This window comes from Callorhinchus milii, unplaced genomic scaffold (assembly GCF_018977255.1).
Source record: "Callorhinchus milii isolate IMCB2004 unplaced genomic scaffold, IMCB_Cmil_1.0 Scaffold29, whole genome shotgun sequence".
Taxonomy (NCBI): Eukaryota; Metazoa; Chordata; class Chondrichthyes; order Chimaeriformes; family Callorhinchidae; genus Callorhinchus; species Callorhinchus milii.
The window spans coordinates 2024464-2038411 of record NW_024704770.1 but is presented as its reverse complement, the minus strand read 5'-3'; the positions used below and the strand labels follow the sequence as shown (position 1 = coordinate 2038411).

Here is a 13948-nt window from a genome sequence, read left to right as displayed (position 1 = left end):
GACCGCGTGAAAAGGCGCTGCGTCAGATGCAAAGATTATTGTCGTTATCTAGTGCTGACTTCTAGTTGACGTCGGGCCTTTTGAGGGCAGTCTGCCTTTTGGGGGAGGAACCTTCAGTGGGTTCCTCAGGCTGTTGGCCACACAGCTGAGCCAGATAAAGACTAGATGAACGGACCCCGCCTTATAATATCACACAGCTGCACCTGGCCCACTTAGCACAAGGGTTTGTCCGATAAATCCTGGTGATTTCACTTGACTTTTTGAGACAGAACAGGTCGTGAACCAAACCAGATTCCACATCCAATATAAGTGTAACAGACAGGAGGAGGAAAACACCTCTTATTATTCCACTTCCCAAAGCTTTCGACTTATTTGTGCCCAGCTTGTCATTAGAGAACTTAATTGCAGCAATTGGCTGGTGGGGCCTTCAGCCTCTCAGCCCCCACCTCTGGAACGCCATCTCGCCCCCTCCCTCGCCTCCTTCAAGGCCCGTCGCGCGACCCTCCTCTTCGACCACCCTCCTACCTTCCACCCCCTCCTGATCCGAACCACCGGCTCGGGCCCCTGACTGTCCAGTCCAGCGCCTTGGGACGTCCTCCTGACGTGAAAGGCGCTGTGTGAATGTCAACCGTTGTGTTGGTAATTGGAAGAAGGCAGAATGGAAAGAAACAATGTTCCACCCGCACGCTTCTCCTCGGACAGCACAGCCGACCCACGTTGGCTGAAGTATAGAGCTACACTTCTCCTGTAAGTAGACAGCGATATGAATGAGCAAGCTATGTGGTTTTAGCTGGTTACCAGCAGTTACCCCAACGCACGCACACTCTGGGCTCCCCCCCTCAACCAACCAACCAACCAACCAAGCCTTGGCTCTTGCCAACCAAGCCTAATACTTCCTGGAATTAGGTAAGCCAGAGAGAGAAGCTATCTCTGGGATCTCCATGTGTAGTTGGGATACATGGAATATTCTCAGTTTGGTTTGGAGACTCTTAAGCAACGGTGATGGGTTTCCGGGTGTGTCAGACACCCGGCTGAGCCCCTAAAAAAATACCTAGTAGTTTACTGACAACCCCAACCTCCCCCACGGGCTACCTAGGGGCAAACTGAAAGGCTTTGAGAGATTTTGACACCCTCCTACCCCCTCCTGATCCAACCCCCAGCTCGTGTCCAAATCCCCGAAAGCCCTGTGTAAATGTCAATTTGCTTTGCATTATATAGTGGTGCGGTAAGGCACTATGTCAAAAAATCTCTCTTGCGACTGTGTGGAACACAGTCACTTAGATTAATGTTATATTTCATGAAATTCTGGGTTTACTTTAGTAAAATCAGACACCGAGATGGCAATCATTGAGTTTTGTAGAAAGTTTTGTATTTTTACTTCAGTAGAATTCACAAAAGACAATACAGAGCAGTGTATATATATAATATATCTATGTGTGTGTGTATTATATATATATATATAGTTACATTTAGATCGTATAGAACGATCCCAGTTGTTAGTCGATTGGTGGATCGCTTTCCGCGGGTAATAACCCCTCAAAAAAAAATGGGAGTCACTGTTTGTGGGAGGCTGAAGGCCTTTCGAGAATTATTATTATTATTATTATTAAACTGTACCCAATTAAGTTGGTTGCCCCAATGCGCAGTCTCCAGTTGTGAATGGCGCTACGCCAGACACAAGGATTAGTAGCGTTGGTTTAAATAGGAACACAGAAAAAAATTGTCTGCGTGACTGGTCATTCGACCCGCGTTTTTTTTAAAAAAAATAGTGATAAAATGCAGTCGCTCAATCCGCGACTGCGGGGACGCTGCTGTGCGAGTTCCGCCCACAAAACGCACAGTCACTCCACTCCGCAGCGTATCCCGCGAAGCGCTTTGAGACGCCTCGAAGACGTGTCAAATGCGAGTTATTATTATAATAACAATAAATGCCACTTAACCCCCACTCCCCTCCACCCCACCCGTTATTAAAATAAGGATAGGAGACTATGGAGATGATGGAACAAGATGTCAGAGACACATTTCACCTCCTCACTCACACACACACACTCACTCACACGCTCGTTCGCTCACACACTCGCTCACACGCGCTCACTCACACACAACGCTCACACACACACACAGATCCCCTGGACGTCTAAATACAGCGAAACGCTTGCGCAGGAACACAAGCGAGGGACGCGCGAGCCGCGTTTCGCCCGCAAGACGCACAGTCACTCCACGTGACGGCCTATTCCTGGTGAAGCGCTTTTGAGGCGTCTCGGCGACGGGACAAGGCGCACAGCTGTGTCAAAGGCCAGCATTAACACGATTATTATTATTATTACTGAACACAACCAAGTGCTTCCAGATACAATGATCAGCATTCGTCCAAAGGAGTAACGTGGTGGGGGGGGGGGGGGTTGTCAGGGAGTAGGGGAGGGGGTAACGGGGCTTTTCGGACCCCCTGTAGATTGACTGTAGAGTATTTTACTCTTTAAGGGGGCAGAGGCCGGGATTGTCAGGAGCTCGGGCTTCCAGAAAGCCGCTCGGTAAACCTCGGCAAAAAGTGTTTCGCTCGCCTCCCAGCGTCCTCAGATCTCGCAGGGGGTCTCGCCGGAGACCCTGGGGGTCCCGTTGGCGTGGAGCGGCTCCGAGATGTGCAAGGTGACCAGATCTGCCCCCAGCAAGTCTTCGCCCGGGCGTAGCGACCCCTTGCCAGTCGGGAACCACTCGGGAGCGGGTCCTCCTTCACCCCGGGGGGCGAGCAGGGGCCTGGCAAGCTCCCCCCCCTCCTCCTCATCCTCGTGCGACGGGCCCATGCCCGGCGCTCGCCGGGGGTCGCAGTCAGAAACTGTGGGGCCGGCCGGAGCGGAAGGGACCCCCGGGCTGGGGGGCGAGCCCCCCCTCCCCTCCCCCGCTCCGACCCCCGGGGGCCCTTTCTCCGAGCCGGCCGGTGATCCCGGGTCCTCGAGTCCCCGGCCCCCGGCTCCCTCCCCCCCACCTCCTCCTCCCGGCCTGAGCTCAGAGAGGAACCGGACCTCGCCGAGCGGCTGGTGACGGTCGCCCCAGGTCCCGCAGGAGCAGGCGGTGGACCGGGTGTCCTGGCACAGGCAGCTGTACATGGAGGCGTCCGACGAGCCGCTGCCCCGTCGCTTCAGGAGGGGCCGGAGCCGGCCGGAGCGAGCCGCCCCCGGCCCCCCGAAGCTGACCGGCGAGGCCGCCGAGGTCAGCAGCCGGTTGAACAGCGGCAGGTGAGGATGAGGAAGGTGCGGGTGCTGGTGGTGATGGTGACGGAGGCCCCTCCGCCCCTCCTCGCCGTTCTCCTCGATGTCCTCCATGGGCTGGAAGTGCATGTCTTCCTTAGACATCCTGCGAGAGAGAGAGAGAGATGGATGGAGACAGAGTTGGAGATAGAGATATAGTGGACAGAGAGGGAGAGAATGGGTATTAAAGGGACAGTGGAGTGGGTAATAATCCCTCCCGAATAAATAAATCATAATTAAGAATTTGTTCAAGATCCCGCGACGCTATTCAAAACAAGAATGGACTTTCTCTCTCTCTCTCTCTCGCTCTCTCTCTCTCTGTCCAGGGTTCCTGGCCAATAAAATAAAATATCAGTCGCTCAATAATAATCCTAATAATAATAATCCTTATATGATGATAATAACAATAATAATAATAAACAATCCACGACTGTGTGTGGGACGCTGCTGCGCGCAATCGGCTGCCGCGTTTCGCCCACAAAATACGCGGCCGCTACACTTTACAGCGTGTTCTGCGAGGAGCTTCGAGGCGTCTCGGAGGCACTGTGTCGCATGTGAGGATTAGTATCATTATGATTATTATAATAACTCACGTCATGTCAAACGTGGAGCCCTGGAACGATGGCTTCTGCAGGACAAAGACAGTGGCCGCGGTGTAAGGCGGGCGAGGGTTGGACTCGTTCCAGTAACGATCCTTCTCCACCAGAGGCAGGTCCTGGTACATTTCGTCCACGGCCATCATGGACACCTGGGTAGGACCACCGCAAATCACATTCGGGCATCATCGGAACATCCCAAGGTCAAAGTCACCCCCCCCCTCTCCGTCGGTCCTTAAAACCTCTCGCTCCCAACTTGCCCCCCCGGAAAACGTTGACGCGCTTTTCCATTTCCCCGCAGACGCTGCCTGACCGGCCGAGGGCACTCTGCGTTCCCCGGTCCAACCGGCCAGCCGTGCGCGCGGGGGGCGACCGCTCGGGCTCAATAATCGGCTGCCGCGTTTCGGCCCACAAGACACACAGCCACTACGCTTTCCGGCGTATCCCGCCAAGCGCTTTGAGAGACGCCTCGAAGACGCGATGAGGCGCTGTGTCAAGCGCGAGGATTATTATTATTATTATTATTATAAAGCGCTCTCGTGGGGCTCGCTATGTGGTTTTAGCTGCTTAGACTCCAGCAGACACCCCAACGCACACTCTGGACCCCCCCCCCACCCCCTCCCAAGGCCTCGTCTCTCGCCCCTCTGCGCCTAACAACAACAATAATAAATAAAATAATAATTTTATTCATAACCCCCCCCCCCCAGGTGAACGCCAAAGAATGGGTTGGAGACGGGTGCAGACACGGACGCTCCCGCTACCCGACCGCAGACGCACCTGAAAGTTGCGGTCGATCAACCGGTTCGTTTCGAAATCGTCGTCGTCTTCCCCGAAAGGGTTGATCAGTTGTTCGGCCACCTGTAACACGCGAAGCACACGCGCCCGCGCGCGCCCGCGCGCACGCAGCCCCCGTCAGTCAAAGCCGCCGCCAACACCTTCCATTTCGCACACAGCGCCTTTCACGTCGGGAGGACACAAGCGGCCCCCCCCCACGAAACGCACAGTCGCTACGCTTTATCCTGCGAAGCGCTTGGACGCCGCGTCTGGAAGACGTGACAAGGGGGATTACTATCGCTATTGTTAATGTATCTCGTGTTTTCGCCCGTCGCTGGGTTTACGGGCGTCGGGTTTCGGGGTGGGGATGGGGCCGGGCTTTACCTTGAGCCAACCGGCGTAGAAGAAAAACTGGAGCAGCGTAAACACGGGCACGTACAGGTCCAGGTCGTGACCGGCGTAGCCTTGCTCGGGGTCCAGAAACTGGCGCCCGATCAGACACGTCAGGAAGAAACTGTAGACTGCGATCGTCACCACCTGACGAGAGAGAGAGAGGGAGAGAGAGGACATTAATGACGGACGACGTTCAGGAATAAGAAATGACGAAATAGATAACGCGCGCCTTTCGAGACGTCTCAGAGCGCTTCACGGTGGGGGTGGGGGGGGGGTGCGCACGCCGCGAAGCGCGGTGGCTGTGCAGCTTGTGGGCGAAACGCGGCACAGCCCGTTGCGCCCGGCGACGTCAGCTCGAATCTCTACCCCCTCCTCACTCCCTCCCCTCACCCTGACCATTCCCCCCCCCCCCCACCACCACCACCCCACTGCTCGGGTCCCGACCCAACTGTCCAGCGCCTCGGGACGTCCTCCCGACGGGAAAGGCGCTCTATAAACGCAATCTTGTTGTTGTTGTTGTTGATTTTTTTGACCGCATTAGAGACAAGGCTATCAAACAAACCCCGACGGCTAAAAATTGGGCGCTTCCCATGGACGCGTTTCGTCCCACAAAAACACACAGTCACTACACTTTACAACGGGCACCGCCTGGGAAGCGCTCCGAGATGTCCCGAGGGCGCGACGGGGCGCTGCGTCAAACGCGAGGATTAGTATTATTCTTATATTACTGTTATATTATAATTATATTATTAGATGATTTACTATATTATTTTGTTTTAGTATAAGATAATTATCTTACACAGTTGTTATATTTTTATATAATTATTATATTTTATATGATATAATTATATTATTATAATTATTATTATTATTATGACGGTTTCCCCTGGTAGCTGAGACTCTGACCCGCACCCTCTGCTCCGTGGCTCTCTCTTACCTGCGTGTAAACGAGGGGAATGCTGATCCAGTCGTAGTGAAACAACATACTGCACTTCCCACGGAACACATTCAGCTCCTGTAAGCAAACAAACAATAATGTCTTATTAATAATTATTACCGCACTTCCCGCCCCATCGTTCAAGTGAGAGACCTGAGTTCAATTCCAGGCAGAGGGCGAAACCTTGGGCAAGTTTCCTTACTCCACACAGAGCCTAATAATAATCCCTCCAAAACTAAAAACAATAATAAATTGGTCATTTTCAATCCACGACTGTTTGTGGGACATTGCTGTGCGCAATTGGCTGCCGCGTTCGCCCACAAATATACAGTCGATTCACTTTACAGTGTGTTCTGTGAAGCGCTTTGGGATGTCCTCCCGACGTGAAAAGCGCGATATCAAATGCAAGGATTATTATTATTATTATTAAGGCCGGCTGCCGCGTTTCGCCCACAAAATACACAGTCGCTACGCTTTACAGTGTATCCCGCGAAGCGCTTCGAGACGTCTCGAAGGCACGATTGTATGCAAACAGGAGGAGGCCATTCAGCCCCTCGAGCCTGTTCCGCTGTTTTATTAGATCATGGCTGATCTGTACTCCAGGTCCAGGTTCCTGCCCTTCCCCCATATCCCTTAATACCCCCGACCGCACAAATATGAAGTCGCTATATCAAATGCAAAGATTATCGTTATATTATTGTTGTTATGAAAGGGCCAGTCCGCCCTTCGTGTGTGTTACACACCCTTGCCCACACGCGCACACACACACGCCAAAACACCCCCTTGCCCACACGCGCACACACACAGACAGAGAGACACACACAGAGAAATACAGTAACACACACACACACAGACAGAGAGACACACACAGAAACACACAGACACAGAAACACAGACACACACCCACAGACACACACGCACAGAAACACACCGACACACGCGCACGCACACACACGCACACACATACCGACAGACAAGCGTTGCTGTTGTTACCTCCATTAAGAGCTTGAGAGCGCAGTCGTCCTTAACGCGCCCCTCTTTCCGCGCCTTGGCCACCAGATTAGTGAACCAGACGCATGGAATCCAGTACTTGTTGTACGTGGAGTGCAGACTCTCATATTTCTTCCTCTCACCTCTCGTCATAAATCCTGACCGGGGGGTGGGGGGGGGGGGGCGGGCGGTGGTGGGGGGGGAGGGAAAATAAATCAATTGATGGTGATTAACGAATGATCAGCCGAACAAATTAATACCAATGATACTTATGGGAAATAATATCAATAATATTAATAATAATACTACAATAATAATAATCCTCGCTTTTGAAACAAGGTCTTCGAGACGCCTCAAAGCGCTTCGCAGAATAGACTGTAAAGTGCAGTGACTGTGTGTATTCGCGGGCGTAAACGCGGCAGCCAATTGTGCCCAGCGACGTCCCCGCAAACAGTCGGGGGTCGCGTGACCAAGTAATTATTTTTTTTAAGAGGGATTATTACCCCCGCAAAAGCGATTCCCCGCCCCCCACCCCCCCCAATCGACTAACAAGTGGGTTCCCACTGACTGTCGGGTAAACAGAGGTGTGTGTGTGTGTGTGTATGTGTCTGTCTCTGTGTGCGCGTGTCTGTGTGTGTGTGTGTGTGGAGTAAGGAAACTTGCCCAACTTTTCACCTTGACCTGACCAGCCCGGGAATCGAACCCCGGGGTCTCTCTCGCTCTCTCTCTCTCTCTCTGGCTTGCGAGGCGAGGGGTCTCACCCCTGAGCTACAGACAGAGAGAGAGAGAGAGAAAGAGAGAGACTCCACTTATTACCAATTGCGTACCAGGACCGGGCAAACTCATTCACACCTATTTTCCTTCCACCAAAGAAACACGTCGAGGCGATCACCGCGGACGAGACGGCACTTCACACCTACACAGAGCCTTTCTCCTTCAGCAGCAGATCCCACCAGGTTTGACGATACTCACATACAATAGCGACGAAACTGGTGAGTATCGGTTACTATTGTCACTTAACGTCTCACCTCAATTCCCTTTCCCCCCCCCGACTCCCGTGAACTTGGTTCAAGGGTAGTCTCTCCCTTGTAGCTCAGGGGGAGTTAGACCCCTCGCCTTGCAAGCGAGAGAGAGAGAGAGACCCGGGTTCGATTCCCGGGCGGGTCGGGTCGGGGAGAACGTTGGGGAAGTTTTCTTACTCCCCACACACACCGACAGAGAGAGAGAGAGACACACACACGCACTCTGTTTATACAGCAGTCAGTAGGAACCCACTTGTTAGTCGATTGGGGGATCGCTTTCCCGGGCGTAATAATCCCATCAAAATAAATAATAATAATTTGCACCCCCCCCCCTCTCTCTCTCTCTCTCTTCTTCAATCCCTCCCTCCGCCTTGCCCCCTCCACCCCCCCCCTCTCTCCCCTCGTTCAAGTCCCGTCCGAAAACCTTCCTCTTTGACCGAGCCTTCGGCTCCCCTCTTGACTCTCTACCCCCTCCTCGCTCCCTCCCTTCCCTCCCCTCACCCTGACCATCTCCCCCCAATGCTCGGGTCCTGACCCAACTGTCCAGCGCCTCGGGACGTCCTCCTGACGTGAAAGGCGCTCTATAAATGGAATCTTGTTGCTGTTGTTGTTGTGTTTACAGTACCCTACCATCCCCCCCCCTCCCGTTACCCTCACCCCCACCCCCACCCGCCCAGCCAGGCTCGGAGTCGCCCTGGGTGGGTGGGGGTGGGTGTGGGGGGAGAGGGGAGAGAGCTGTTTTATAAGTGCAAGTTGTCGCTGCTGCTGCTGCTGTAGTAGTTGTTGTCGTCGTTGCTCACCTGCCTCCACCACGTGGTCCATGGTCGGGAAGCGCTTGTAGACGGCGGTGCTGACGGAGCGGAGGATGAGGAGGGCCGAGAGGCTGGCGTAGCGCATCAAGGTGCGTCTGAGCAGGCGTCCTGGCTCGTCCACGCCGTGAACGTTGCCGGAGATCACGCACATCAGCCGGTCGGGCAGCGGGATACTGGTGTACTGATTCCACCAGCGATTCACCACCATGGTGACATAAAACCCTGGGCACGGAGAGAGAGAGAGCGAGTGAGAGGGAGAGGGTGAGAGAGGGAGACAGAGAGTGTGAGGGAGAGAGTGAGACGGAGAGTGTGAGGGAGAGAGGGACAGAGAGTGTGAGGGAGAGAGGGACAGAGAGTGTGAGGGAGAGAGGGACAGAGAGTGTGAGGGAGAGAGTGTGAGGGAGAGAGGCACAGAGTGTGAGGGAGAGAGTGACAGAGAGTGTGAGGGAGAGAGAGTGACAAACAGAGTGAGAGAGAATGAGATAGAGAGTGATACAGAGAGCGAGTGAGAGTGACAAAGAGAGCGAGAGAGAGGGACAGAGAGCGAGAGACAGCGTGAGATAGAGAGTGATACAGAGAGTGAATGAGAGACAGAGAGGAAGACATGAAAAGGGAGTGAGCGAGTGAGTGAGTGAGTGAGAGACAGCGAGAGAGACAGAGAAGTGTGTGAGAGACGGAGAGAGAGAGAAAGTGCGAGAAAGGAACAATGGAACAAGATAAGAAGACCCACCAAGTACAAAGGTGATGGGGATGAGGTTTGCGTAATGATTGCAATACAACGTCAGCTTCTCAAAGTATCGCTTCTGTTTGTCGGTGAACACAAACCTTTTGTTTGAAGTATAAAAAGAACACAAAAGCGTCAAGATAAAGATACAGCGAACCACTGGCATTTACGCAGCAACCCCCCCCCCCCCCCCCACACACACACACACACACAGGGTAGCATTGGGAGGGAGGTGGGGGGAGAGATAATAATAATAATAATAATAATAATCCTTGCATTTGATATAGCGCTTTTCACGTCGGGAGGACGTCCCAAAGCGCTTCACAGAACACACTGTAAAGTGAAGTGATTGAGGGAGGGAGGGCTGGGGTGATGGGGGGAACGGGGTTGAGTGGGGGTGATAGGGAGCCAGTGGAGCCTGGCGAGCGCTGGGTTGATTGGGGGGGAACGGGGTTTAGTGTGTGTGGGGCCGGGGGGGGGGGGGGAGAGAGGAAGTGGGGGGAGAGGGGAGAGAGAGCTGTACTAACCTGTAGGTGACACTCAGCACACCGTACATCAAGGAAAACACCAGGAACTCCTTATAGAGAAGCTTGTAAATGCTTCCCTTCCATAGCATCAGGAGCTTCGAGAAGGTAGAGAAGCGCACATTGGCGACACTGGCCGTGTAGGTGACTGTCATGCCTCCAAGACTGGGAGAGGTGCGGGAAGAGGGGGGGAAAAAACGAGTGTGGGTGGGTGGGGGAGGGTGGTGGTTGGTTTAGATAGGAGGAGAGAAGGCGGTGGGGGTGGTGGGGTCCCCAAAACCTCAACGAAGAGGGGTGGAGGGGGGTCCAGAAAGAAGAAAGGACTTCTTGGTTTTAAGGATAAAGCACTGAGGGTGAAAACTTCATCGGCTTTGGGGAGAGATCGAGTTTGGGGGGGTAAAGTGGGGGCGGGGGCGATGATGGATTTGGGAGGAAGGGTGGGGGGGGGGGCGATGGATTTGGGCTGGGGCTTCTTTAAGAAGGCGGGGGGGCGAAGGGCAAGGGGGGAAGTGGGGTGGGAAAATAGCCTCGAGGAGGATTGGAAACCACTGCAAAACGAGAAGACTTTGGAAAGGCGTTGGGTTTGGAGGCGTTGGAGGAGGTTCCAAGGGGTTTTTGTCCCTTCGAATCGAACGAGGTGATCTGTCGCCACGTTTGTTCAGTCCCTCAATCCAGCGTTGGAAGCCTAGATGCAAAGAGGAGCCTGGTTGACAACAACAACAACAACAACAACAGCTTGCATTTACACCCAGAGCGCTTAACGACGGCGGAGCTGGTGGGAGAGAGGGAGAGGGAGGTGACTGTGGGCACTGGTCGAAGAGGAAGGGAGGGGAGAACACTGGGGGGGGTGGGGGGAGAGAGAGAGAGAGAGAGTCCCTTCTCTTTTCCAACAGAGCCAGGGGGAGATCTTTAACGTCCACCTGAACAGGGCACAGACTTTGGGGGGTGGAGTGGGGGTAGAGGGGGGGGGTGCAGGGGGAAGTTTTGCACACAGCAATGTCTCTCAAACAGCCATTGAGGTGAACGATTGATCTTATCGGGGGTGGGAGGAGGGGGCAGGGAATCTGAACCAGGACATCAAAGGGGTAAACAGAGAGAGAGAGAGAGAGAGACAGAGAGACAGAGAGAGAGAAACATCTTTCTCTTTCCGTACAGCGTAGCCGCGGGGGGGGGGGGGGGGGGGAACCTTTAACACGCGCAAGAACGACGGCAATTTATACAGCGTCCGGGAGTGCGTCCGAAGAACGCGCACAGGTTTAACACGTCGGAAAATCCAGTATTGATACCAAACCCATTCGACTTCCCCGCAGCTCAGGGGGTCAGACCCCTCGCCTCGCAAGCGAGAGAGAGAGAGGACCCGGGTGCGGTACCCGGGTGCAGGTCGGGTCGGGGCGAAACCTGAGGCCCGCACAGAGACACACAGGACACACACACACATGCAGACACACGCGCACGCGGAGACACACACCCACGCACACACGTAGGAACCCGCTTGTTGGTCGATCGACAGATCTCTTTTTCCGGGGGTAACAATCCTTTCCGAAAGAAAGAAATAATAACGATAATGCGGCCGTTCAATCCACGACTGTTTGTGGGGGACGTCGCTGGGCGCCTCGTTTCGCCCCACACAAGAGGCACAACGCCCTCACTCCACTTTACGGGACACCCCGCGAAGCGCTTTGAGACGTCTCAACGAAGCGATCAGGCGCCGTGTCAAATGCAAGGATTATTATTATTATTATTATTATTACCAGTATAATTATCAATACTAATAGCTATTGTCGTTAACCCCCCCCCACACCTTTTCCATACTCGCCAGCCTCGCTTTCCCACTGAGATCGGAACAACCGGTCACATTAGCAGCGACAGACACCTGGTTAGATGCCTCGGAGCCAAATTAGTAGATTTATACAGAGAGAGGCGAGACCGACAAGGCAACACCTACAACATACAATCCAATCAGAGCTCGGTCTCAGGCTTTTTTTTGGGGGTGGGAGGCCGGGTTTGGGGGTGTTTCCCCGTCTTTTGTTGGCTATTTCTCCCCTCCCCAAATCAGTGACACTCTCCTCACTACACACCTCTCACCTGCTTTGCACCATCTTACCTTCTTCCCCCCCCCCCGCCCGCCCCCATTCCCCCTTCAACACCACCCCCCACCTCCTCTCTTGCCCCCTCTCCTGCCTCCGACCCATAAAAGGGTCGTCGGTTCACGAGTGCCAGTGCGGAAACCCATAGCACGTTGCGGCGCAGGGGGTTTAGAGCCCTCGCCAGCGAGAGAGAGGGACCCGGGTTCGATTCCCGGGCGGGTTAGGCAGCGAGAAACCTTAGGTAAGTTTCCTTACTCCTCAGACACACACGCAGACACGCACACACACAGACACGCACACACGCACACACACACACACACGCCTCGGCTCCCCCAGCAGTCAGTAGGAACCCGCTTGTTAATGGATTGACGGGGGGTAATAATCCCTCCAACATAATAATAATTGGGGCACTCAACCCACCCACGGCTGTTTTGCGGGGACGTCGCTGGGCGCGATCGGCTGCCCGCCTTTCGCCCCACAAAACACGCCCAGTCACTACTCTTTACGGTGTATCCCGTGAAGCGCTTCGAGACGTCTCGATCAGGCGCCGGGCCGAATGCGAGGATTATTATTAATAGTACTAGTAATTATTATTATTATTATTACAATGATTCCCAAAAGCTGTTACTGTTAACCCCTTAGTGAACGGCAACAGCAGCGACTTACGTCTACACCTCGCCCCCTTCACGCAGGATAGTGTCTCGAGAGCGCTGGTCAGGCGAGAGAGAGAGAGAGAGAGAAAGAGAGAGAGTCAGAGGAGGAGAAGGGGAAGGATCCCCTTGGAGTACAGAGGACTCCAACCTTGCAACCTTGGGACGGAGGAAGAGATGGAGAGATGTGGAGGGGAAGTGTGCGGGAAAAAAAGTTAATCACAGACGGCACGGTTATTTTTAAACGCCCAGGAGTAGAAAGATGACCGTTGCCTCGTGGTAATTAATGTGGCGTCCCTGAAATGACACGTCCCACTGCGTTGCAGCTCAGGGGTTAGAGCCCTCGCCCCGCAAACCAGAGAGAGAGAGAGAGAGAGAGGACCAGGGTTCGATGCCCGGGCGGGTCAGGTCAGGGGGCGAAACCTTAGGCAAGTTTCCTCGCTCCCCACACGCGCACAGACAGACACACACACACACAGACAGACAGACAGACACAGACACACACACTCTCTCTCTCTCTTGCACAGCGCCAGACTGGGACACACGCACACAGACACACACAGGGACACAGACGCCTCTGTTTACACAGCAGTAAGTTACCCAGTCGTCGGTCGATTGGCGGACATCGCTTTTCCGGGGGTTAAAAACCCTTCCAAAAAATAAAGGAGAGAGAACGTGGGTAATTTTAGATTAAAGCCCTGTCTGGGACGCCTCCATCAGACAGGGGGTGGGTCCATTTCTGCATCCGTCAAGTGCTCCAAAGTCCGTTGAGGAGTTGGGACTGGGTTCGGGGTTATTTTGTACTGTGTTTGCTGTGCTGTGCTGCGCTGTCCTGTGCTCTGTCCTACGCTGTCGTGTCCTGTGCGCTGTCCTGCGCTGTCGTGTCCTGTGCGCTGTCCTGCGCTGTCCTGTGCTCTGTCCTGCGCTGTCCTGTCCTGTGCTCTGTCCTGAGCTGTCGTGTCCTGTGCGCTGTCCTGCGCTGTCCTGTGCTGTGATGTGCTCTGTCCTGCGCTGTCCTGTCCTGTGCTCTGTCCTGCGCTGTCCTGTGCTGTGATGTCCTGTGCTGCGCTGTCCTGTGCTGTGCTGTCGTGTGCTCTGTCCTGTGCTCTGTCCTGCGCTGTCCTGCGCTGTGCGTCTCATCTTATTTTGAGTTGACCAACACACTGAATCACCCGTATAATTATGATTTGCGTA

General features: G+C 54.0%; 1 protein-coding gene across 1 annotated transcript; it reads right to left on the bottom strand.

Moving 5' to 3' along the window:
* Positions 1-2573: 2573 nt before the first annotated feature.
* On the bottom strand, positions 2574-10172 carry best2 (bestrophin 2). The gene is made up of 9 exons (XM_042344628.1): positions 10021-10172; positions 9500-9594; positions 8758-8991; positions 6939-7093; positions 5946-6023; positions 5000-5152; positions 4619-4699; positions 3839-3993; positions 2574-3351 (listed from the first exon to the last, which is right to left on the bottom strand). The coding sequence occupies exons 1-9, from the start codon at positions 10170-10172 to the stop codon at positions 2574-2576; spliced, it is 1881 nt and encodes a 626-aa protein (XP_042200562.1).
* Positions 10173-13948: the final 3776 nt, after the last annotated feature.